Here is a 21,790-nt window from a genome sequence, read left to right on the forward strand (position 1 = left end):
GACCTTATTATGTTCTCACTGGGTCCTATGCCCCATTGCACTCAGTTGCCCTGCAACCCAGGCTCCCCCTGGTGGAGGATTAAGGACACCACTAATAAGGGTTGGAACTGAAATTTAATATTAATTCAAGAAAACAACCTCTGTGACAATCACTACAGTAGTGGAGGAGCAGGAATCCTAAGAATCAGGGCAAAAATGCAGCACATTTTATCTCTGGCTCTTGGAGATCTGTGAGAAGCTCAGAAAGTAGACTGGCTTCATCACTGTCCATACCTAACGCTCCTTGGCTGAGTTTCTGCAGTTGTGATCTGGAGGCTTGACAGACCTGTGCTGGCAAGCCCATTGCTCCAGAAAACCTGACAGGCTTGCCTCACTTCTCCCCCAGGCCCACGGAGGCCAGAAATGCCAATAGTTGGCCAGCACAAAGAGCCGAGCCACTTTTTTGATCCTGACGCTGGCCTCCCGCTCTGCACTTGGCAGAGGGTAAAGGGAACAAGAGTCCAGTCCAGCCCCCACCTCACTGGCTGAGTGACCTGGGAGACATCGGCCAACCCCCAGACTCAGGAAAGAGACAGATACTCTAGCTGAAGGGGCAGCTTCCTGGAAGGGCAGTAAGGACAGCAACCAAGGGCCCCTGCCAGGTCAAAAAGGGAGCCTGAGACCCGGGGGGCAGAAATGGCAAGGGGGGCCAAGCGTGCACTGGTTTATTGACCAAACCTCACATTCTAAACAACTTGTGTGACAGGCTAGGAAACTCCTCCAGACCTATGGCAGCTGAACACAGAGTTCCTGATGGAAAGGTTTACTGGAACACAGCATAGGCAGGGCTTACGGGGAAGGCCACCCTTGGAGGAGTCCTACATGGGTCTTCTGGAGAAAACAGTTATACTCCACCCGCCAAAATAAGAACCCCACAATCAAAAGGTGCAAACAATTAAGAGACCCACTGTGGCCCATGACAGAGTTCTGCAGCAATTGTGGGATGTGAGCTGTTCTTTGGGGTCCGAGCCTGGGTGCTTAGGGCCTCAGCTGGCCTACCAGTGAAGGCCTGAAGGTGGTGTCTTCTCATCTTTATTGCTTTCAAGGGAGAAGGGAGGGATCCGGACATCGAAGTGGGAACCATCAGGCCTCTCGAAGCGGAATGTGCCCCTGTGAGAGAAACTGGTTTAGAGGGAGTGAGGGTTGAAGCCTGTAGAGCCCTATGTCCTCAGCGCCAGAACTGAGGCAGGATAAGACAGGCCTGGGCTCTCTTCTGCCTGGCTCATGCCAGGACAACATTGATCAGAGACCCAAGAGCCTATCCTGGCCCTACGTGAGAAGAAGAAATGAAGCTCTCCTGAATCTGGCCCTTAGATACACCCTGCATAAGCTACCCAACTATACTTTCAGGTTAAGGAGTGAAACACCAGGGAAAAAAACCCAACTACGTGGGCAACTCAGTGCAGCATCAAAGTCACCAGACCTCTTTGACCTAAGTCCTCGTTCTACAAAATCACAGGGAACTGGAAAACAGTCATAAATCAGACAAGACCCACACAGCAATGAACAGCAGATAAGGCTCCACCTCAGGACTTCACTTGGTCCAGAGTTAACTGCAAGCTACAAGCTCTCACTTTTTCTGACCCGCAGTGTCCGTGGACTTGAGCTGCCCCTGCCCCAGCATATGCTTACTCACCACATGTGCCCACTGGAAGCTTGCAGGGAGACGTGGCTGCTGTACTGGAATGCGGGCTGCTCCTTGGATAACACTGGTTCCTGTGAGGGTTCAGGCAAATAGGTCAGGCCAGACAAGCTCCCTGTGCCCCGGGGCCACATGCTGACTGCCAGTCCGGGCTGGATGCCCCCCTCATGCCTCCCACCATAACGGCCGACCAGCACCTTCCACAGCACAGCCATTGCCCTGGGCCTTTTATTCTGACCCTGGGAAAGATAATCTCAGGCTGAATGGCTGAGGTTACAGGCAAAGATGCTAAGCCCAGGATCTACTCTGTAAATACCCTGTCCAGCACCCATTCACCAAGCACCTAAGTGCCAGGAGCCACACTGTGCTCAGCAAACTTCTGCTAACTTAAGTCTGCTGGTAATCATAAGGTAACAGGTGTGATCCTAAGAAATGGAGATTTGGGTTAACTTGCCCAAAGTTATGCAGTAAATAAACAACACAGTGGGCATCTGAAAACAGACTAACCCCACAGCCCTGTTCTTTCCACCCCACGCTGCTTCCCCAGCTCCCTGCTAACATGGATGAATGCCTGTTGAATGTGGTCCTCTCATGACTTTATTTCTCTGGAGACTGGGTAGGGTAACGCAGGAATTGCAAAATCAGATCTCTTCAAGGACCAGCAGAGGATGAACACGTGTAAAGAGGCAGAGGAAGGACGACCAGGAGCGGTGGCGGGTCCATGCCCCACCCAAGGGCATCCCAGTAGATTTTTTAATAGGCTGGCAACCACAAGCTTTGATGGCAGACTCACTTGGATTCAAACCCAGGCCCTGCCTCTACTAGCTACAGGACCATGGGCTAGTTAAACAACAGTCTCAGTCTCAGTCTCTTCATCTGTGAAATGCGTTATAAGAAAACCGATCTCACGGGTGAGGTTTCTCACCCCAAACAGCCCTAAGCTTTCACACACTAAGCCTCTGTCCCTAACCACAGAGGAGGAGGAAACCATGCACTAAGCTCCTAGGCCTGCTGGGCAGGACTAGAAACTGAGCATTATTGGCCCAAAGATGCTCACCCTGCCCACCACCCCTCGGCCCCGCACTGTCTCCAAGGTGCCGGATAGACTGAATATCCTCCAGTGTCGCTCCCGGAGCTGTACTACGTCATTGTCGAGGTTCTCCAAGCGGATGCAGTAACGCCACTGCAGGGGTAGGGGAGAGAGTTCACATCTGAGAAGGAATAGACCCTGGGCCAGCTCCCTTGGAATTCTAGGAGAGCACAGGGCAACAAAGACCAACACCGGCACTGCACCGTCTCACCTCCCGCCCCCAGAGGTAAACCTGCCCACCTCCCAACCTGTGCCCACAGGTACACCTCCTGAGCTCCCCTCCTCCCGAGGGAGACACTCACCCAGTAGACGTGGGAATTCTGGGCTTCCTGGGGGAAAAAACACAAAGAATTTCAGGCCCAGAGGGCAGGAACAAGTCTATTCCAATCAACATCTCTCCAAGGGAGTGGATGTATTCCAGGTACTTGCAAAGACAGAACAAAGCCACAGGTATCTGTGGGTTGATGATGTCTCAACTATGGCCAACAAGCCCAGAGGGAGGCAGCCTCCCTTGGGTCCATCCCTGGCGCCCTTCCTCTTCATTCCTATCAAGATCACGAACAGAGCTGGATGCCAACAAAAACCAGCCCTGGGGCTCTTCCCTTTCTCACCACCCTCCCTGTCTTGCCCCACATTACTGCTGGTCCAGGCTGCTGTCCTCCTCCTCGGCCTTTCCATATCCCAACCTTATTTCAATACTTGGAATGCTGTATGTTGGCCTCCCGCCACTACCATGAGCTCCTGAAAGGCAGGGGACAGGGTTTCATTTATATTTGTATCCCCCGGACCTAGCTTACGGCCAAGCAAGAAATAGCTCAATAAATGCATAAAAAGTGGGAAGATAAGCCTACACTGATTTAAACAAGTATGTGTATATTCTTCATAGACATGGCTCCCTTTGAGCCGGAAGAGAAGGAAGAGTCAGCCAGGAGGCCTCCTTCCTGGGATCTGAGAGTTTCCTTGCTCTAGGTCTTGGTGTCAGCTGTTGCCAAGAGGCTGCTCAATCCCAATCAATACATGCAGCACTTGAAAGCAGAACCACAGGCACGTGGTTTAAATTTGGAACCCACACCCCCAGTCACTGGGGACACGACACAGAACCTGGGGGCCTAGCCCTGAGGGGAGGTCCCAGGCTGGGCACATACCCTCATGCCCATGTAGAAGGGGATGACGGTGACACGGATGTTCTCGGTTGTTTCCCGGTGGACATCGGAGAGCTCCAGCCAGGGGTGATTCTTCTCTTGCCAGGCCCGTAGCGTCTCCCGAGCCGCAAAAGGGGGTGCTGGGGCAAGAGATCGACTGGTTAGTCCAGGCCAGCGTCCAGGGCGTTACACCCTGCCCAACTGCTCCTCCTAGAAAACCCTTCCCAGTGGTGGCCCAGGTAAACAAGACACCCAAACGTGAGCAAGAGCACAGGCTGGAAGAACACACAAAACTGCCTACCAAGAATAAGCCCTGAGGAGGTATGTGACGTCAGAGGAAGAGAAATGGACTGGGAGTTAGGAGCCCTGGTTTTCAGACCTCACTCTGCCACTACCTAGCAACCTCGAGTCCCTTCTCATCATCCCTGAGTCTGTTTCCATATCTGTAAGGAGGAGATAATAGCCATCTACCTGACAGGTCTAATGGGAGATTAAATAAGATTGTAGAAATAGAGCTTTGAAATTGCTGCTGGGATATTCTCTTTGAAGAAAGGGCCCTCCCACTCCACCTTCCCTCTATGACAGAAGTTACCTTTTGTCTGGTCATATAGAAGAAATCTTTCAAAGAGCTCGTGCTGGATGGGAACCTGATCAGTGGAGGTGTAGGGGAGGATGTCTTCATGGCTGACATAATCCAGGCCTGGCAGAGAGACAGAGACAAAGAGACAGTGAAACTCACATAGGAGGCGGGGAGGAATGGGGCTGAAAAGAAACACAATTCCTGGCCTTATGGCAGGGTGGGACGACCCTGGCACCACTGCTCTCAGCGCCTATACTCCCTCCCAGCAGATTAAAGGACAGCAGAAAGGCCTCAGAATCCTCTCCCTGAGACACACCAGACCCCCCTCATTGACAGGCACCACTCAGATGCTCCTTACTCACCTGGGATGGCATAGAGGGCCCGGCTGTCATCATGGTTAGCCAAGAAAGTCACAGCTTCTGTCTGAGATCTCTGAGACTAAGGCAAGAAGCGAGTCAGGGATCTTCTCGGTCACTATCCAGTCCTGAGGACTTAGGGCCCAGTGCTGATCTGGGCCTGTTTGACCCCTCTCCTTCTTAGTCCCCATCACAGTTCGGGGCTTTCCCATGGAAAGGAACCCCAGGCGCAACCATCTTGCTTACTTACTATATGTGGACAGTCTCGGGCATCAATCAGCACCTGATAGTAAGTGTGAGTTTTGCCTTTCACCTCCTTCGAGCCGTGGCCGGCAGGGTTCTCTGCTCTATGAGGCAGGAGAAGCCCAAGATCAACCCCAGAGAAACGGAAGCAGTGCCTGCCCCAGCTCCCTACCACCCCCTCACCTCAACAGACCAGTGCCCAAGCTGAAGGAGCTTAGCACCAGCTGGGTAGCTGTGCAGCACACCCTGGCCCAGCATTCCTCAGTCAGGGGCAAGCAACAGAGTGTGGTGTAGAGTCATTATTTGTCTCACTCTCTGGATGCCTCTTAGAAAAAAAAGGGCCAAGCTGAGAAAATCAAACTGCTGCCTTAGTCCCTGGAGCCCAGTGCACCCCACTCTTCTCACATCCCAGGGGCTGTCTGTGATCATTTAATGGAGCTGGGCCTTTTCTTTTTTAATGTACTCTAGTGATGATAAGAGATTAAGGGAAAGATTCTAACTGAACATCAAGAAATCAAGAAGCCTAGTCCCCCAGATGCCCTCTGGGGTACTTATAATGCAAATTGAGAATGCCTTGGGAGAGCATCTTGGGGAGACCTAAAGGGACCTCCTAGCTTAAGACTTTTGTCTCCATGGGTATTAGTGCCAAGGGAGTGTTCTGGGACCGCTCCTAAGGCCCAGAAGGATGCTGCCTTCAGTGCTGGGACCCCAATTATGTATGTCTGCCATGAGTCAGGCCTCCTCCTGAGGATACTATGAGGCACAATGATAGGGAAACTTACTTTTCTGGAGCTACAGAAGCCACATCCCGGTCATACAGTCTGGCCTGCCAGGGAAACAGGACAACACCTCGGTAGCCAAAAACACTGTGAAGGAAAAGCTGGGAGAAAAGAGAGGCCTCAGTCAGTGTGCAGTCCAGCAGGTCCATCCAGGAGGGGCCCCGACCCCTAAGTGGCACAAGTGGTGGCAACTCCAGCACAAGGTCTTGCTACTCTTTCCCTTGAACTCTGTGATCCACCCAGACCAACTCTGGAACATGCTTACTGCCTCTTTACCTGGCTGACTTCTACTCATCCTTTTTTTTTTAAATTTATTTATTTTTGGCTGCATTGGGTCTTTGTGCTCGGGCTTTGGGAGCTACTCTTCATTGCGGTGCGTGGGCTTCTCATTGCGGTGGCTTCTCTTGTTGCGGAGCACAGGCTCTACAGCACAGGCTCAGTAGTTGTGGCACACAGGCTCAGTAGTTGTGGCTCACCGGCTCTAGAGCGCAGGATCAGTAGTTGTGGCACATGGGCTTAGTTGCTCTGCGGCATGTGGGATCTTCCCGAACGAGGGCTCAAACCCGTGTCCCCTGCATTGGCAGGCAGATTCTTAACCACTGCACCACCAGGGAAGCCCCTACTCATCCTTTAGGCCATAGCTGAGGTCTCTAGGAAGTCTTCCCTCACCTCCTCTCCAGTTAGCACACTGTACAGCCGTTGACCATTTGCATATTGTAATTCCTTTCTAGACTGTCAACTCCATGAAGGCATTGCTTTCTGATTTAACACCAATGCATAAAGCTTAGTCCATTGTAGGCATACGGGAAAAAAAAGTTGAATAAACAAAAAGTCCTCCTTACCTACAAGGGGCCTAAATCTATCTCAGTGGATTTGGCACAAAGCTGACACAGAAAAAGAGCCTCACACCCAGAGCTTACTTCACTGCAATCAGTTCAACAACTATGACAAAGCATCAGAAAGCAGGTTTGCTTTTCTGAAAGCTCCCTCCACTGGCTTCCTACCAGCCACTGTTAGACGACTCTTCAGCAACAGGACTCTCTCCTCAATACAGTCCAAACCATCTCTGTCCACACTAACTTGGAAACAGAACCCAATGACACATGAAATGTACTCAAATCCAGGAAAACAGAAAACCCGTCTTTAAAAAAAAAAAAAAAAAAACTTGATTCTGGTCTGGCACCAAACACCAAGGCAGAAAACCATAACTTTCAGGCCTGTGACCAACTCTGACCCTTTCAGAAGCAGAGTACACAGTGAAAATGAAAGATGACGCAGCCCAGCACTCACCTGCCCAGTCTCATATTTTCCGTTCTGTTTTGGCACCTCAAACACACCAACTGTCTCCAAAACTTTGCCCTCTGGTCGGTTTCTGATTAGGAAGGAAAAGAACAAGCAACTGAACAGCTAAGAAGTGAAGGGTACTAATCCATCAGTAAAAGCTACTAGGATACTGAGGGGCCAGGGCAATGACAGCAGAGAAGGGTAGCAGCAGTGGGGCCAGCTGAAGCAGGTAAGGATCCTGCTAAGCCACCACTCCACAGAGATTCTGCCTTTCCTCCTTTGAGGTCCAGCCACAGATGCCTCCATAAGATCTGACTGCTCCCAGATCACTTTCTTCTCTCTTGACTCTCAGCATTCCTCATATCATGCCCTCAGACCCTGCTTAATTGTATCCCTTGCCTCCATTCCTTCCCTGACCCACCCTCCTGAACTCCCACAGCATTTTAACTGCCCTTTCCACCTTGCATTTCAGTTATTTGTGTCCCTGTCTTATCTCCATTAGAGACTGCAAGTTCTTTGGGAGCAACGCCTGTGTCTGATTAGCCTGTGCTCCCTCAAAATCTAGTGTATAAACGGTGCTCAAAAAATACTTATTTTGTGTTATAATTCCATGTCCATCTCCCCCTCTAAACTGCAGTCCTCACCCCTGCACTACACCTAGTATTATTCTCTCAATCTAGTTTTTGTTCAGATTTAATCAGTTTTTACAGGAGCCTTAAATTGGAAATAGCTATCATCTCTCTCCAGTGTCCGTGTCTAATCTCACCCACTAAAAGGTCAGCTCTTACAGTGGTCTCTCCGGACAGGGCTGCTCTTTCTAGGGGTCCTTCAAAGCACTGTTTTCTTACTATTTTGGAGATGTGAACTTTATGTTTCCTGCCACTTGATTCACCTGCCCCAATTTGATCTGCCTGGCCCATCCCTAGAGACACTGCTCACACCATCCCCATGGCCTCAAACCCCATTCCCCAAGTCACATAAAGAGAAAGTGTGTCCCCAAGGTCACATTGAAACCTGGGACCCACGCAGGGCGCAGATTCGGATCCTGTTTCCCACTTCTAGCATCTTTCTGTGGGAGGCCTTGGCCCAGTCACGGGCTGGGGGAAAGCCCTAGGACTTAATTAAAGGGCTGCCCACTAACAGCGGCGCTCGGATTCCCACATTCTGGGAAGTAAGATTCGCTCCGGGAGGGTTACTAGTTCCCCCTCAGAGCCAGTCCTGCACAACCCAGGGCTCTGGGCCGCGCTCCCTTGTCCGCTCCTGGCACGCGTCGCGGGCAGCGCAGTCGGCTCCCGGCCAGAACCCTCTCCCGGGTCGAACTCCAATCACCCCCAGCCGGCCGGGTTCCCTGGCCTCCCCTCTGGCCCGGGACACGCTCCCTGGGCTCCGGGCTCGGCCCCCGTGCTTCGTCCCTCACCGGGACGAGAGGTGCCTCCGCGTCGTCGTGGTCGCCACTGGTGGGAAGGTCCCAGCTCCACCCGCCGCAGAGAGCGGCCTCGGCCCTCGGGCCCCGGTCAGCGACCGGGACCACCAGCGACTGCCCACGGTCAGGGCCCGCCGGGCCACACAGCCCGCCATGTCCCGCCCGAGTACCCGCTGCGCTGCTGACACAGGGTTCGACCCGCCGCCGGGCGGCGTTCCGCCCCCGCCCCACACTGCCCCGCGCCGCTTCCACGCCCCCTTGGCCCTCTGCCCCGCCCCGCGAGCTTCGCGCTCCTTCCGGCACAGGCGGCCGGAAGTCCCAGCCCGGGGTCACCTGACCTTAAAGTCGGCTAGTCATGGCGTCTTCCTTGTTAGTCGGCGAGCGACTTGTACGCGCTTTGAGCCCCGGTGGAGAGCTGGAGCCAGAGCAGCTGCCCGGGAAGCTGCGGGAAGAACTTGAGGCCGTGCTAGGGAAGAAGCACAAGGGCGGCGATCGTCCGGCTGGCCCCGCTCGCCTGGTTTCTTTCCGCCTGATCCGGGACCTGCATCAGTACCTGAGAGAAAGGGGTGAGCCCCAGTCTCCAGTCCAGAGTCGCCTCCTTTTTTCCAGAGTTTAGTCTCTCCTGAGGTCTTTTTTCCTACCTCTATCATTTTTATGAGGGATGTATCTGTTGCGGATCCACACTCGCGGCTTGCGTTACTCCCAGCAAAGCCAATCTACTGAGGCACGGTTGTGGTGAAGGAAAGTACAGTGTTCAATGCAGGGTGCCAAGCAAGGGAGTGGGAGACAAGCTTCAGATCCATTTCAGCTTGGTCTTTGAGTTAAGGGGTTTTCGTTTAAGGGAGAAGAACAAAGAGACTGGGAATAATCACTGTCATGTGACATTTCCTAATTGTCGTTTTGCGAGTCAGGATGTCTCTGATTAAGGATTCTCAGGCCAGGTGGTCCATGGCTCCGGCGTCTGTTAGCTTACCTTGCCCTGGAGAAACAACCTGAGTTTGCAGGTTTATGATGATATCTATAACAGCACTTTTAGTACATTAAAGATGTCATCAGCAATAGCAGTTTTAGTCATCTGACTCTGGTTCATTAGTATTGTTAGCAAAGGATTGAGGTTAGAGGGGACAAGAAAGGGAATAAAGTTTTGGATAGAGAGATTAATTATAAACTCATTAAGGGAACTCAGTTTTAGGGGGACTGGGTTTCAAATCCATCACTCTCCTTCACCCATGGAATGATCATCTGGCCAGCCCAAGAGTCACCTCATAAACCCTGGGGAGCCCACTCCCTTCATAATTTCCATGGGAATTCTTCGTGGATGACAAAATTTACTTGTGCAGTTTCTGTTCTCTTGAGTCTCCTCTTAACTTCCAGGCCCACTTAGGCCCACCTGACCCTTGAGGAAGTCCAAGTTCTAACCCAATACCACTGCACAGGTTCAGTTTCTTTCTTTTAAGCCACACTAAAAAACAACTTAGCATAGTGAGCTTGCCCTGTTTGGGAATCTGGATTTCTTAGCAAAAGTGCCAAATCTGATGGGTTTTTTTGTTTGTTTGTTTTGTTTTGGCTGCGCCGCTCAGCCTGTGGGATCTTAGCTCCCCAACCAGAGATTGAACCCGGGCCCTCAGCAGTGAAAGTGCGGAGTCCTAACCACTGGACCACCAGGGAATTCCCTAATGGGATTTTTTTGTTTTTGTTTTTAGATATAGGATGATGGAAAAGTGTGTTGAAAGATCTGAACGGGGAGTAGCATCTAAGTTCTAGACCTAACTCTGCTATTAACTCTTCTTGGAGAAGTCATTTTTCTTCCTTGGGCCTCAGTTCCCTGAACATGTAAAGGGGGGCAGTAGGACTAACTGACATGTGAGGTCTTTTGCCGGAATTAACAGCCTACCCAGAAGTGTGAAGGGTAATTCTTCAATTATTGGAACTAAAAAGGACCATAGAGATCATCTAGTACAGTGTCCTGTGAGTATTTGCCACCACTACGCCTTAAACCTATTTAGGGCAAGTTCTGTTGTGGCCACAGAAATTACCTAACTTAAAGGCAAATATAAATGGCTTACATGTTATTGGCTGTGACGTTGGTAGGGTAATTGAGAGCCAACAATTAAAGTCAGTATGTAGCACTAGGAGATACTTACATGGGATTGTCCTAGTTTCTTCCCAGTTGAAAATGATCCTGGAGATGAATTGGTATAGGCATGGCCATGTTTTATTTTGGTAGAAAGAACTGAAGAGCTAGACCCTTCTCTGATGTTAATCCTTCAACCTCAGCTCTATGCATCATTATGTTTGTGGAAATCTTTTTTTCCTAGGTTCCACACTATACCTTCATGAGCTCCTAGAAGGCAGTGAAATCTATCTCCCAGAGGTTGTGAAGCCTCCTCGGGTATGTAAGGGATATATTTGTGAGAGTGGGTGTTGGTTGAGTTGGGTTTACTCATGATACATCCAAATTTATGAATCAACATTTGGGCTCAAAAATTTGTCTTTTAAATCCTTGAATGCTGGGGTTGGGGAACCAGATATTGTCCTCCTAGTCTGACAGCTTGGAGAACTGAAATTTAAAAAAAAAAAAATAGTTTCCAAAGCACTGGAGGCAGAACTGGTACGTGGGTCTTCTTAGTACTTTGTTGCCTGAAACTAGTGATTGTGACATGCTTTCTAGCAAGCTGGGCGTATCATTCTTCTCATTTGATTTTTCTGCCTCAGAACCCAGAGCTAGTTGCCCGTCTGGAGAAGATTAAGATACATCTGGCCAATGAGGAATATAAGCGGATCACCCGCAATGTCACCTGTCAGGTAAGGGCCCGCTCTTCAATACATGGACTGTGTAGCCCCTGAAAGCAGGGCCCTGCTCTGGGAAGAGGTACAAATGAAAGAAGCAACATGGAAACTTGGCTTGTATACTATTAAGGGACCGTAGAAGCTCTGTGCTGCGTACAAGCCAAATACAATTCCCAACTCATTTACTGAGTCTCTGGGCTCAGATGGTGACTGAGTCTTAAAGGTTATAGAGGGTGGGGATGAGCCTGGAGCCATTCTTCTGACGTGGCTCCGTCCTATTCTCTGTATGCTCCTGCCCCGGAGCAGGAGAGGGGTACATGGGTACTGGGAACCTATGTCTCTTCTCTGAAATGCTTGACCTGTGGTCCAGAGAAGAATCCAACTGGTCCCAGACAAAATCCATGGAGAAGGCAGAACTAATGTGTTGGGTAATAAAAAGGGCTGAGCCCAGACTGACAAATGAATACTTGCTGGGCTGCCTCTGAGCTGCTTCCATTCTGAAATCCTTTGCTTTTTCTTTTTCCCAGGATTCAAGGCATGGTGGAACCCTCAGTGACCTGGGAAAGCAAGGTGAGGTACTAGGAAATCAGGTTGCTAAAGCCTGTCCTGGGACTGGTCAGTCATGGCCCTGCTTCCCACTCCAGTGCTCTGGGTTTAAGCCTGAGCTATTCAGGCTTGCTGTTGGAGGGAAACCCAGCTGAGGGGGGAGGCAGCCATGAGATAAAAGGGCCTCTTGGAGGATGCTGACCTAACGGTTTCTTCCTTGGGCTCCTCCCCAAAGTGAGGTCAGTGAAGGCTCTGGTCATCACCATCTTTAACTTCATTGTCACGGTGGCAGCTGCCTTCGTCTGCACTTACCTTGGAAGCCAGTATATCTTCACAGAAATGACCTCGGTGAGTAGGTACTGGTCAGGGCAGGGTGCCCCAGGTGGGAGTGTTAGTGGGAAAGGGAGGACATATGTGAAAATGCCTTGAACAGGTTAGGTATTTATGTGATAAACAAGGGGGACATTAGATCCAGCCAACAGTCATAGAGGTAGGTAATAACCTCAAGAGAATCCAGATTCTCTTTTCTTTCCTTCCCCCCAACTTATGGGCTGGGTTGAGGTCCTCTCCATCCTTATTAGGTGCTAGAGGCTGCAGAGCTGGAAGCTGGCCTGCATCCCCTAAGCCTGGTTCTCTCACTTCCCAGCAGGTACTGGCAGCATTGATCGTGGCCTCTGTGGTGGGTCTGGCTGAGCTCTACATCATGGTGAGGGTGATGGAAGGTGAGCTGGGAGAGCTGTAACCGTGCTTCATCATCAAAGTCTGGAGACTCCAGGCTCCCAGCTGCCAATCACTGATTCTCAGTCAACCCATCAGGCTCTCTGTACTCAGCTCCGGTTAGTCAGAGGGCCGAGCCAAGACCACCTGCTGTTCCTGCAGGGAGCCCCATCCTCTGTCAATTTACAGAGTGGGCAGTAGAGGAGACTCAGACAACGACTGGAAAGAACTGGTCTATCTGTACATTCTCCTGAACCCGGTGCCCATCTGCCTTCTACAGTCCATTCTGGGCATTGCTGGGGCTGGGTTTTTTTCTTCCATTGGAAGTAAAGAGAATCCAGGCCTTTCCAGAAGTAGACCATACTGCCTTGAACTTGCCCAGGTGCAGAAACCAGTGGTCATCCTTGCTCCACACATCTTGATGCAGACCTGTAATTTAGATCAGAAGACTCCAAGAAAGCAGAAGGGATTCCCTTTCTTCAGTTTGTGCTGGAAGAGGAACCAATTAGAGGACATCAAATAAGAGAAAGCCGGGTGGTACAGGACGGTGGACTCAGAAGCAAGGCAGCTACGTTTTTGGAATCTTAGTTTCTGTTTTCATCTTCTTCCTTCTGCTTGCCTTGCTCAGATTTTCTATATGCTTCTGCCCGTCTCCACCACTCACCAGCCCTCCTTAAACCTCCCACCTTCCTATCACCCTTTGCTCTGCTTCCAAAAATGAAAACAGTTCAGATGGCAAAACAGTATGTTTGCTTTTAATTGCAAAACCCCTTGTGCTTGTTTGTATTTGTGGGGAGAGTATGCCTACTGTGAATTGTCTCAACTAATAAAGGGAGATATTATTGGTAGACAGGGGACTATTTTCAGATTTAACTACATGTATAATTATATAAATATGAGTATACACTTTATAATATATATGATATGTGTACATATTGTTATACATTAGCCTAATGTAGGTTATTTTATGTGGATTCTTAAACATGTTTGGATAGGTGCAAAACAATAGTATGTAAAAGTTCACAGTTGACTAATTGTTTTACATGATTGCTTTTTGTCTTCACAACAATCCTGGAGGTTGGAAAAGGAAGTGGTTTTAGGCCCCTTTTCCAGAAGGCAAAACTGAGGCTGAGAGAGGTCAAATGATCTACTTCGGTTCTTCCTCTGTTAAATGGAGCCAAAGACTCCTAGGTTGTCCTGAAGTCTCTATGTAATGTTAAACTTCTAAGAACTTAGATTAGTGGTGTATTGATAGAATCTGTATAAGACGTTTAGAAATTATAGCAGCATTATTATTTATCCAATAAATATTTATTGTATCCAGTGTATTCTTATTTCAAATCTCACAACAACACAAAAGCCCGAAGATTTCCATAGTTGTGAGAATTGGTCAGGGTCTGCTCCTAATGGTGGATTCTGTCTTTCCGTTTGTTCAGTGTATGAGCTCCCATGGTCTTCTTTTTTCCCAGGACACTATTCTGTTCTTAGAAATTATACACTCATTGGCTCAGTAGATGTTTCCTCTACAATATTGCCAATTTCTTGAATTATAGCAAGTCAGCCTCTCAGGGCAATATTCTGCATGAGAGAGAAGGAGGGCTTAGGCCCTTCTGTTACGCCTCGGATAACTTTATTGAGAAATCTTAGGATTTCTGTTGTTGATTGGAAGAAATGTCAACTGTGAGAAAAAATGCAGGTGGCGTTGTACAGTGTTTCTAGCAACCCAGACTGTTTAAGATTGAGTTAAAAAGCTACACTGAGTCACTCATTGCGCCTGATAAGCAAAGCCAAGCCAGATTTTTAGAATTCTTGTAGACATCATCCCTTCTCAAGTGATTGGGTCTTGCAAATGGAAAGAACTTTAACCTTCAGACCAATATCTATGCTATGTGCTTAAAAAATCTATTTGAATTATTTGCTTTGGTCTGTATTCCATTCTCCACCTTTGACAATGAATATCTCTGGGGTATTGGGGCCGAGAACAGTAAGAAAAATGAGGGAAAAAATACACAGATTTTATTCTGAAACATATAAATCAGAACAGAGAACCAGGGACTTCCCTGATGGCGCAGTGGTTAGGAATCTGCCTGCCCTGCCAATGCAGGGGACACGGGTTCAAGCCCTGGTCTGGGAAGATCCCGCATGCCACAGAGCAACTAAGCCTGTGTACCACAATTATTGAGCCCACGTGCTGCAACTACAGAAGCCCATGTGCTTAGAGCCCGTGCTGCGCAACAAGAGAAGCCACCGCAATGAGAAGCCTGCGCACCACAATGAAGAGTAGCCCCCACTCGCCGCAACTAGAGAAAGCTGGCACGTAGCAACAAAGACCCGACACAGCCAAAAATATAAATAAACAACAGAGAACCACAGAATTTTTAAATGCCACAAAAACTTAGATTAATTTTCCCAACCAAGCAATTCACAAAGACACTAATATTCAGGAGGATCACCTGGTCTGTCCAAGGCCACAGAGCTTATTAGAGCCAAGACTAGAACCCCTGACTCTTGGCTGTCATGTCACCATTCTCCACACTTAACACTATTCAGTCTCTTCCTAAAGTTAGAAAATTGGTCAAATGAAAGTACATATGAAGTACTAACATGGAGTGGGAACTCATTCTCACCATGTGCTTAATAATTGTTAGCTCTTTTTTTCTCTTCCTGACCTTCAGGAGTCTGAGGTTGAAGTATTCATTGTGTCTGATGCAGTTCCTAATTTTCTATATTCTCTCTCCTTTCTTTTACTTCATACTTAGGGTGCTCGAGGGAAGAGTGGAGAATACTGCCTATACTTTTGTGGGGTCACCATTAAGCTTTGGTACTAGGGAGCCTGACAACTCATGTGCCATGAGACAGACTTGGGGATTAAACTGATCATCACTTTGTCCTTTGGCTTTAGTCAGTAATATAGAACCATCCTCCATTTCAACTCTTCTTAGAGAAAACATTTCACACACTGACCTAAAGATATCTGGACAGTTATGATCTACATCAGGGATCAGCAAAAAGAGGTATTTAAAAAATATGTAGGGGGCTTCCCTGGTGGCGCAGTGGTTGGGAGTCCACCTGCTGATGCAGGGGACACGGGTTCGTGCCCTGGTCCGGGAAGATCCCACATGCCGCGGAGTGGATGGACCCGTGAGCCATGGCCGCTGAGCCTGCGCATCGGGAGCCTGTGCTCCGCAACGGGAGAGGCCACAACAGTGAGAGGCCCGCGTACCGCAAAAAAAAAAAAAAAAAAAGTAGGGACTTCACTGCTGGCACAGTGGTTGGGAGTCTGCCTGCCAGTGCGGGGGACACGGGTTTGGGGCCTGGGCCCGGGGGGTCCCACGTGCGGCGGAGCGGCTACGCCCAGGCGCCACAACTACTGAGTCCGCGTGCCTGGAGCCCGTGCTCGGCAACAGGACACCGCAGTGAGAGACCCGCGCACCGCGGCGAGGAGTGACCCCCGCTTGCCGCAGCTAGAGAGGGCCCGCGCATAGCAACGAAGACCCAAGGCAGCCAAAAATAAATAAAAAAATAAATCAATATATAAAAAAATAAAAATAAGTATCTAAAAAAGGCATACCAACAGCCCTTTTAGAAAGCAATTTATCTCAGCCATAAAAAAGAATGAAATAATGCCATTTGCAGCAACATGGATGGACCTAGAGATTATCATACTGAGTGAAAGTAAGTTAAAGATATCATATAATATCACTTATATGTGGAATCTAAATAATGATACAAATGAATTTATTTAAAAAACAGAAACAGATTCCCAGACTTAGAAAACAAACTTACGGTTACCAAAGGGGAAAGAGTTGGGGGAGGGATAAATTAGGAGGTTGGGATTAACATATACACACTTCTTTATATAAAATAGATAAATCAACAAGGACTTACTGTGTACCACAGGGAACTATACTCAATATCTTGTAATAACCTATAATGGAAAATAGTCTGAAAAAGAATAGATATATCTATATGTATAACTGAATCACTTTGCTGTACACCTGAAACTAACACAACATTGTAATCAACTATATTCTAGTATAAAATTAAAAAAAAATTTAAAGCACCAAAACCAAATAAATAAAATTCAATAGGACCCCCTAAAAAATAAATAAAAATAAAAGCTACCCACACAAAAAAGTGATTTATCAATATCTGTAAGTGATGTTTGTAATACATGCCAGTGTTCATCTCAGAGTTATGTCTAATAATAAAATTCTATATTGGAGGGAATTCCCTGGCAGTCCAGTGGTTAGGACTCTGCATTTCCATTGCAAGGAGCATGGGTTTGATCCTTGGTTGGGGAACTAAGATCTTGCAAGCCGTGTGGTGCAGCCCCCCAAAAAAAAGGGAAAGATGAAATTTGGTAATTTATCAACTCCAGGGTGAGAAGGGTGAGAGGCATTGAACTGGGCAGACATGAGCCTTCACTTCACAGGCAACATGGAGACATCATGGTTAGGACTTGGTGTTCCGTGGGACTGGATTCAATCCCTGGTTGGGGAACTAATATCTTGCAAGCTGAGCGGCGAGGCCAAAAAAAATAAAATTGTATATTGGATTCAACTTAAAAATCAGCAGTAAGGGCTTCTCTGGTGGCACAGTGGTTGGGAGTCTGCCTGCCGATGCACGGGACGCAGGTTCGTGCCCCGGTCCGGGAAGATCCCGCGTGCCGCGGAGCGGCTGGGCCCGTGAGCCATGGCCGCTGAGCCTGCGCGTCCGGAGCCTGTGCTCCGCAACGGGAGGGGCCCCAGCAGTGAGAGGCCCGCGTACCGCAAAAAAAAAGAAAAAGAAAAAAAAAATCAGCAGTAAGATGATTAAGTAGATTATGGTAATAAATACATTTTAAAATAAAAATTATTATACAAAGATATTATTGTGCAAAATAAGTTGTTATACAACCCTGAAACATGAGAGAGAGAAAAAAAGCTTATACTGAAGCTTTGTGGAGAGTCATGGCTGTACTTACCTGTGCTAAACTCCGTGGGCCGGGGAGCCCACATATCTTCAAGTTTTCACAGCCTCCATGTACCTGGATTCAGGTTGAAAGACTTCCAAATTTTAGATAAAGAGCAGACCTTCTTTTTTTTTTTTTTTGCCAAGCAGTTTGTAAGACCTTAGTTCCCCGACCAGGGATCGAACCGGGGCCCACAGCAGTGAAGGGGCCAAGTCCTAACCACTGGACCGCCAGGGAATTCCCGTGGAGCAGGGCTTCTTAAATAGCTTCTGACCCAGGGCATCTTCTCAGGATGCCATTGGAGTCAATTCCCTGCACACTCCTCTTTCTTGGGATGGCATCCTTACCTGATCCCAGCCCCCTGCTCACAAGCCAATAGGTTTCTGTGGCATTAATATAGAGCTCCTTTATGGGCTGGCTTCTGAGACTAAAGCGGTCAAAGCCTTAGTGCCTGCTGAGGAAATGGCCATGGTGCAGGTGGCGTCCATCTGCAAGGGCAGAATGAGAAATAGGAATCAGGTGACCCGTCCTCTAGTTCTCATCCCAGAGAAGGGAACTCTGCTCTCAGCCCCAGCCACTCCCTCTGTTTCACTATACCATGCTTTCTCCAGTGCAGTTTGGGTCCAGGGCTTCCCAGGGAGAAAGGGGAGTCCTTGGCAGGAGGCCAGAGGAGCAAGAAGTTTGGGACCTTCCCAGTTTCTCATGGCCCGCCGTAGGGGGAGTGAGCGGGAACTAGCGTGCGTTGAGAGCTTTTGCAACGTGTCGCGCACCACGTGAAGCCCTTCACCTACATTATTGCTTCTCGTTCCCAACACAGAGAGGAGATGAGTATTATCATCCCCATTTTTCGGGTTCATAGACTTTTGCAGAGTTCCAAGACTACACAGCAGCCAGGATTTGAATCCGGCACAGACCAACTGCAGATCCCAAGATTTTCTTTCTGAGGCAGAGCAGCTCCAGGAGTGGAGGCAGCTGGAGTGTCCCGGAACAAGCGGGACCGGGAGCAGGGGATGCAGCTGAGGCTCCCATCTCTCCAGGGTCTGTCAGCCAGAGCCCTAAGCCCTTCGATTAACTCTCCCTCTAACCAATCCCAGCAGAAGCCTGGGTAATACCTCCCACCCAGAATCTGCGGGGAACCTGGCCCTGTTTAGGGATTAGGTGATGGAGATAAATTTCAAAAGCAAACGGCCCCCATCGTCCCAATTCATTTGCAGCACACAACAATCCAGATTAAGGTACAGAGTTTGGGTTTTATTTGGAGATTAGTTGGTATTACAGACGACAGTGATATCAAAACCCAATGCTACCACATGCACCACACCCACCCCATCCCGAAATCTGTCAGGTTGTCTCCGCAGCCCCAGGTCAGAGGGCAGCCAATCTGATATTTGTGAAAATTAAATAAACGTAAGCCCTGTGTTCCTATTTCTACTTTATTACTTTAATATCACTCCCTCTTCAGATCCATGGTTGTGATTAATTCATCCAGGTGGCAGGAGGACAGGAGAGGGGGCCCTGATCTGTTAAGGATTGATCCCTGCAGTCTAAAGTTAGGATCGGCACTCTCCTAGCTCACTTGACAGTCAGTTAGGTAATGGCCCGAAGGGCCCTTCGGTGAGGGGCAGCTGCCCATTCTCCTTTAGAGGGAGGACGTGTTGTCAGCTGGCATGAGAAGAATTGGGGACCAGGCCTGGCAGGAGAAGTGGGAAACATGGGCTCCCACCTCATCCCTCTGTAGGTACCTCCTGCCAAGATGATGGGCAGGTGTCCCTGGAGGGGCAGGGTGCTGGGTAGCAGAAGCCAGGCCCTTGTCACTCCATAGCACCCGCATCTAGGCTGGGCTGGAGGACAGCAGAGAGAGGGATCCCTGAGCTAATCTTTCTTCCCATAAGAGAACTGCCTCGTGTAAAAGGAGAGGGCAGGGGATCCGCTTCTGGTGTGTTCAGTCTTAAGGGGCAGGATGGGCTACAGGAGCCAGAGGAAGGGACTTGCAAGTTCTAGACCTAGATTAGGAGTGGTCCGGGTTGGTGACAATTGCCGAGGCATAGATGAGGTCAGACAGGCTGCCCAGTGAGGTCTGGGGAGCAGCTCGCTCTGAAGAGACATGGACCCCTGAAGCCCCAGCCGGTCCCCATGGGGCCGTAGCTTTAGCCCCTACCCAGCCCTGCCCTGAACCCAAGCCAGGAGCTGGACAGGAGGCATGTCGACACACAGAGGCACACTGAGCTGTGCTGTTGGAGGGTGGAGGCTGGCCAAGGGTGCGGGGCTCCCAGGACTGCTGGATGGTGTCCGGAAGAGGAAGGGATCTCTGGGGAGGCTCGGGCCTGGGACTTAGGCCTCCTGGCTTCCTACTCTTGATTCTCTTGGCTCTGCGGTTCTGGAACCACACCTGGTAAGGAAAGAAGGAGTCTCTTCCGGTGCCAGCATCCCCTCCCCCCAGGTACAGGGAAAGCAGAAGCTGGAGGCAGGATATCCAGAGAGAAGGGACTGTGACTCAAGCTTAGAAATCTGCTGTGTGAGAGCACCCCGACCCTGAGGTCGGGGGGAGGGGCACAGCTCACCTGTATCTTGGCCTCAGGAAGGCAGGTGACCCGGGCCAGGTGCTCACGGGTGCCGATGTCGGGGTAAGGCCGTGCTGCAAACACCCGCTCCAACTCCAGCAGCTGCCCTCTGCTGAAGGTAGTCCTCTTTCTCCGGTGGGGACCCAACCCACTGGCATGGCCTGCAGGCCAGGATGGGGGTCAAGTCAGGACTCCTTGCAAGAGCCTCCACTGCAGCATCAAAGCCAACAGACCCTGAAGCCCCTACTCCCCACCCCTCTTCAACCTTACCCATCATACCTTCCCCACATCCTCGCCCTGCCCACCCTTTCCCCACCAGATCACCTGCAGGGGACACGTCCACTGGACTGGCCATGGGGCCGGCACAGTTAGGACCCCGATGGCCATGCCAAGGCTGTGCCCACACCGCTCCCCTCCGCGTGGAGTTTTATCCTGCTCAGAAGGCTGGCCCCGCCTCCAGGAGGCGGGAGGTTTAGCATCCAGCTCGAGGAGGGCTGAGAAGCCCCGGAGGAAAAGGGGGCTTGCAGGGGTATGGGTGGGGCAACCCTGTTCCTCCGGGGCTTCACAAAAGAAGCTGGCCCCAGCCCCCCTCCTCAAAGCTCAAACTCTGGCAGTCTGTGTCTGAAATCCTGTACTTTGTGAAAATCCTCCCAGGGCTCCGTCCAGGAAGCCAACGAGATCACTCTCTAGATGCTCCTCCTGGGGCTCTGGTGCTGGCTGCCTTGGGGGAGAGCGGGTGGAGTCCTATCCCACAACTGAGGATGGGGCTGGGGAAGCTGGACAGGACGAGAAGCTGGACAGCAGATGAGCGGCAGCCACCCTCCCCTCAGCAGGGCTGGGAGCAGATGTCGCCACCAGATCACCCTCAGTTCTGCTTTAGAGCTTTACCTGCACCTAGCCCTTTGTCCCTGGCCCTTCGATAGCCCAGATGGACTTCCTACAGTCCGGGAACTTGGAACCGGAGGAGGTTCCACAAGTACATTTGAGGGGTTTTGAGAAAGATGTTTGTTTTTACAGTGTACTCATCGTTTGGAAGTCTTCTGGGCCACTTTTCTAAGAGAAATAGGTGCATTTGAATTTCCTTTCAGTTCCTGCCCTTCCTGTCTCTCCTGCCTCAGTGCTCTGCACCCCAGACCCAAGACAGAGACCTCAAAGGCCCATTATCATAGGGATAGGTTTGGGGGAGCACAGTGACCGCTTCCCCAGGGACCCAAGGGTCCGAGCTAACAGCACTTCAGGTCCAGGATGGGCAGAAAAGCTGAGCTGGAACCCACCACCTCCTGCCCCCCTGCCCCTTCCAAGACCATAGTCAATGACAAGGGGCAAAACAAACCCAGGGCTGGGTAGGGTAGCTTGGTGACTCCTGTCATCCTCAGAGGGGTCCAAGCTCCTGCTTAGCTGCTGGTGGGTTGCTGGGGGCTGCTCCGTGTGCGAGGAAGGCTTTCTCTCACGAGGCTCTCCCAACCCACAGCTTTTCTGGCTCATGGAGAGGGCCTGAGCCCAACACAGGGTGGACACAAAGAAGGATCTTCTCTGTCCCCTCCCCCAAGTCACACTGACTGCCCAAGTTCCCCTCTTTTACCCAGGCAGATCCCTGCCTCCTGCCTGTCCACTCCAGTCAGGACAGTAGTCTTAAACTCAGGG

At 50.1% G+C, this 21,790-nt stretch overlaps 3 protein-coding genes across 4 annotated transcripts; 1 reads left to right on the forward strand and 2 right to left on the reverse strand.

Moving 5' to 3' along the window:
* Positions 1–95: 95 nt before the first annotated feature.
* Positions 96–8,811, reverse strand: POLDIP2 (DNA polymerase delta interacting protein 2). Its single transcript, XM_030862056.2, has 11 exons — positions 8,573–8,811; positions 7,162–7,243; positions 5,875–5,972; positions 5,100–5,196; positions 4,856–4,931; positions 4,506–4,613; positions 3,917–4,053; positions 3,074–3,100; positions 2,739–2,864; positions 1,676–1,755; positions 96–1,149 (listed from the first exon to the last, which is right to left on the reverse strand). Exons 1-11 carry the CDS (start codon positions 8,731–8,733, stop codon positions 1,035–1,037), a joined length of 1,107 nt encoding a protein of 368 aa, XP_030717916.1. The 5' UTR covers positions 8,734–8,811; the 3' UTR covers positions 96–1,034.
* An 85-nt stretch (positions 8,812–8,896) lies between these two features.
* On the forward strand, positions 8,897–13,950 carry TMEM199 (transmembrane protein 199). 2 transcript variants are annotated; one of them, XM_030862052.2, is made up of 6 exons: positions 8,897–9,144; positions 10,897–10,970; positions 11,294–11,383; positions 11,896–11,938; positions 12,150–12,262; positions 12,561–13,950. In XM_030862052.2, the coding sequence occupies exons 1-6, from the start codon at positions 8,934–8,936 to the stop codon at positions 12,654–12,656; spliced, it is 627 nt and encodes a 208-aa protein (XP_030717912.1). In that variant the 5' UTR covers positions 8,897–8,933; the 3' UTR covers positions 12,657–13,950. The 2 variants fall into 2 exon arrangements, with proteins under 2 accessions (XP_030717912.1, XP_030717913.1); XM_030862053.2 differs by having other exon boundaries at positions 12,564–13,950.
* A 5,446-nt stretch (positions 13,951–19,396) lies between these two features.
* On the reverse strand, positions 19,397–20,501 carry SEBOX (SEBOX homeobox). Its single transcript, XM_030861104.2, has 3 exons — positions 20,471–20,501; positions 20,147–20,307; positions 19,397–19,974 (listed from the first exon to the last, which is right to left on the reverse strand). Exons 1-3 carry the CDS (start codon positions 20,499–20,501, stop codon positions 19,594–19,596), a joined length of 573 nt encoding a protein of 190 aa, XP_030716964.1. The 3' UTR covers positions 19,397–19,593.
* Positions 20,502–21,790: the final 1,289 nt, after the last annotated feature.

The sequence above is a fragment of the Globicephala melas genome, chromosome 20 (assembly GCF_963455315.2).
Source record: "Globicephala melas chromosome 20, mGloMel1.2, whole genome shotgun sequence".
Lineage (NCBI taxonomy): Eukaryota > Metazoa > Chordata > Mammalia > Artiodactyla > Delphinidae > Globicephala > Globicephala melas.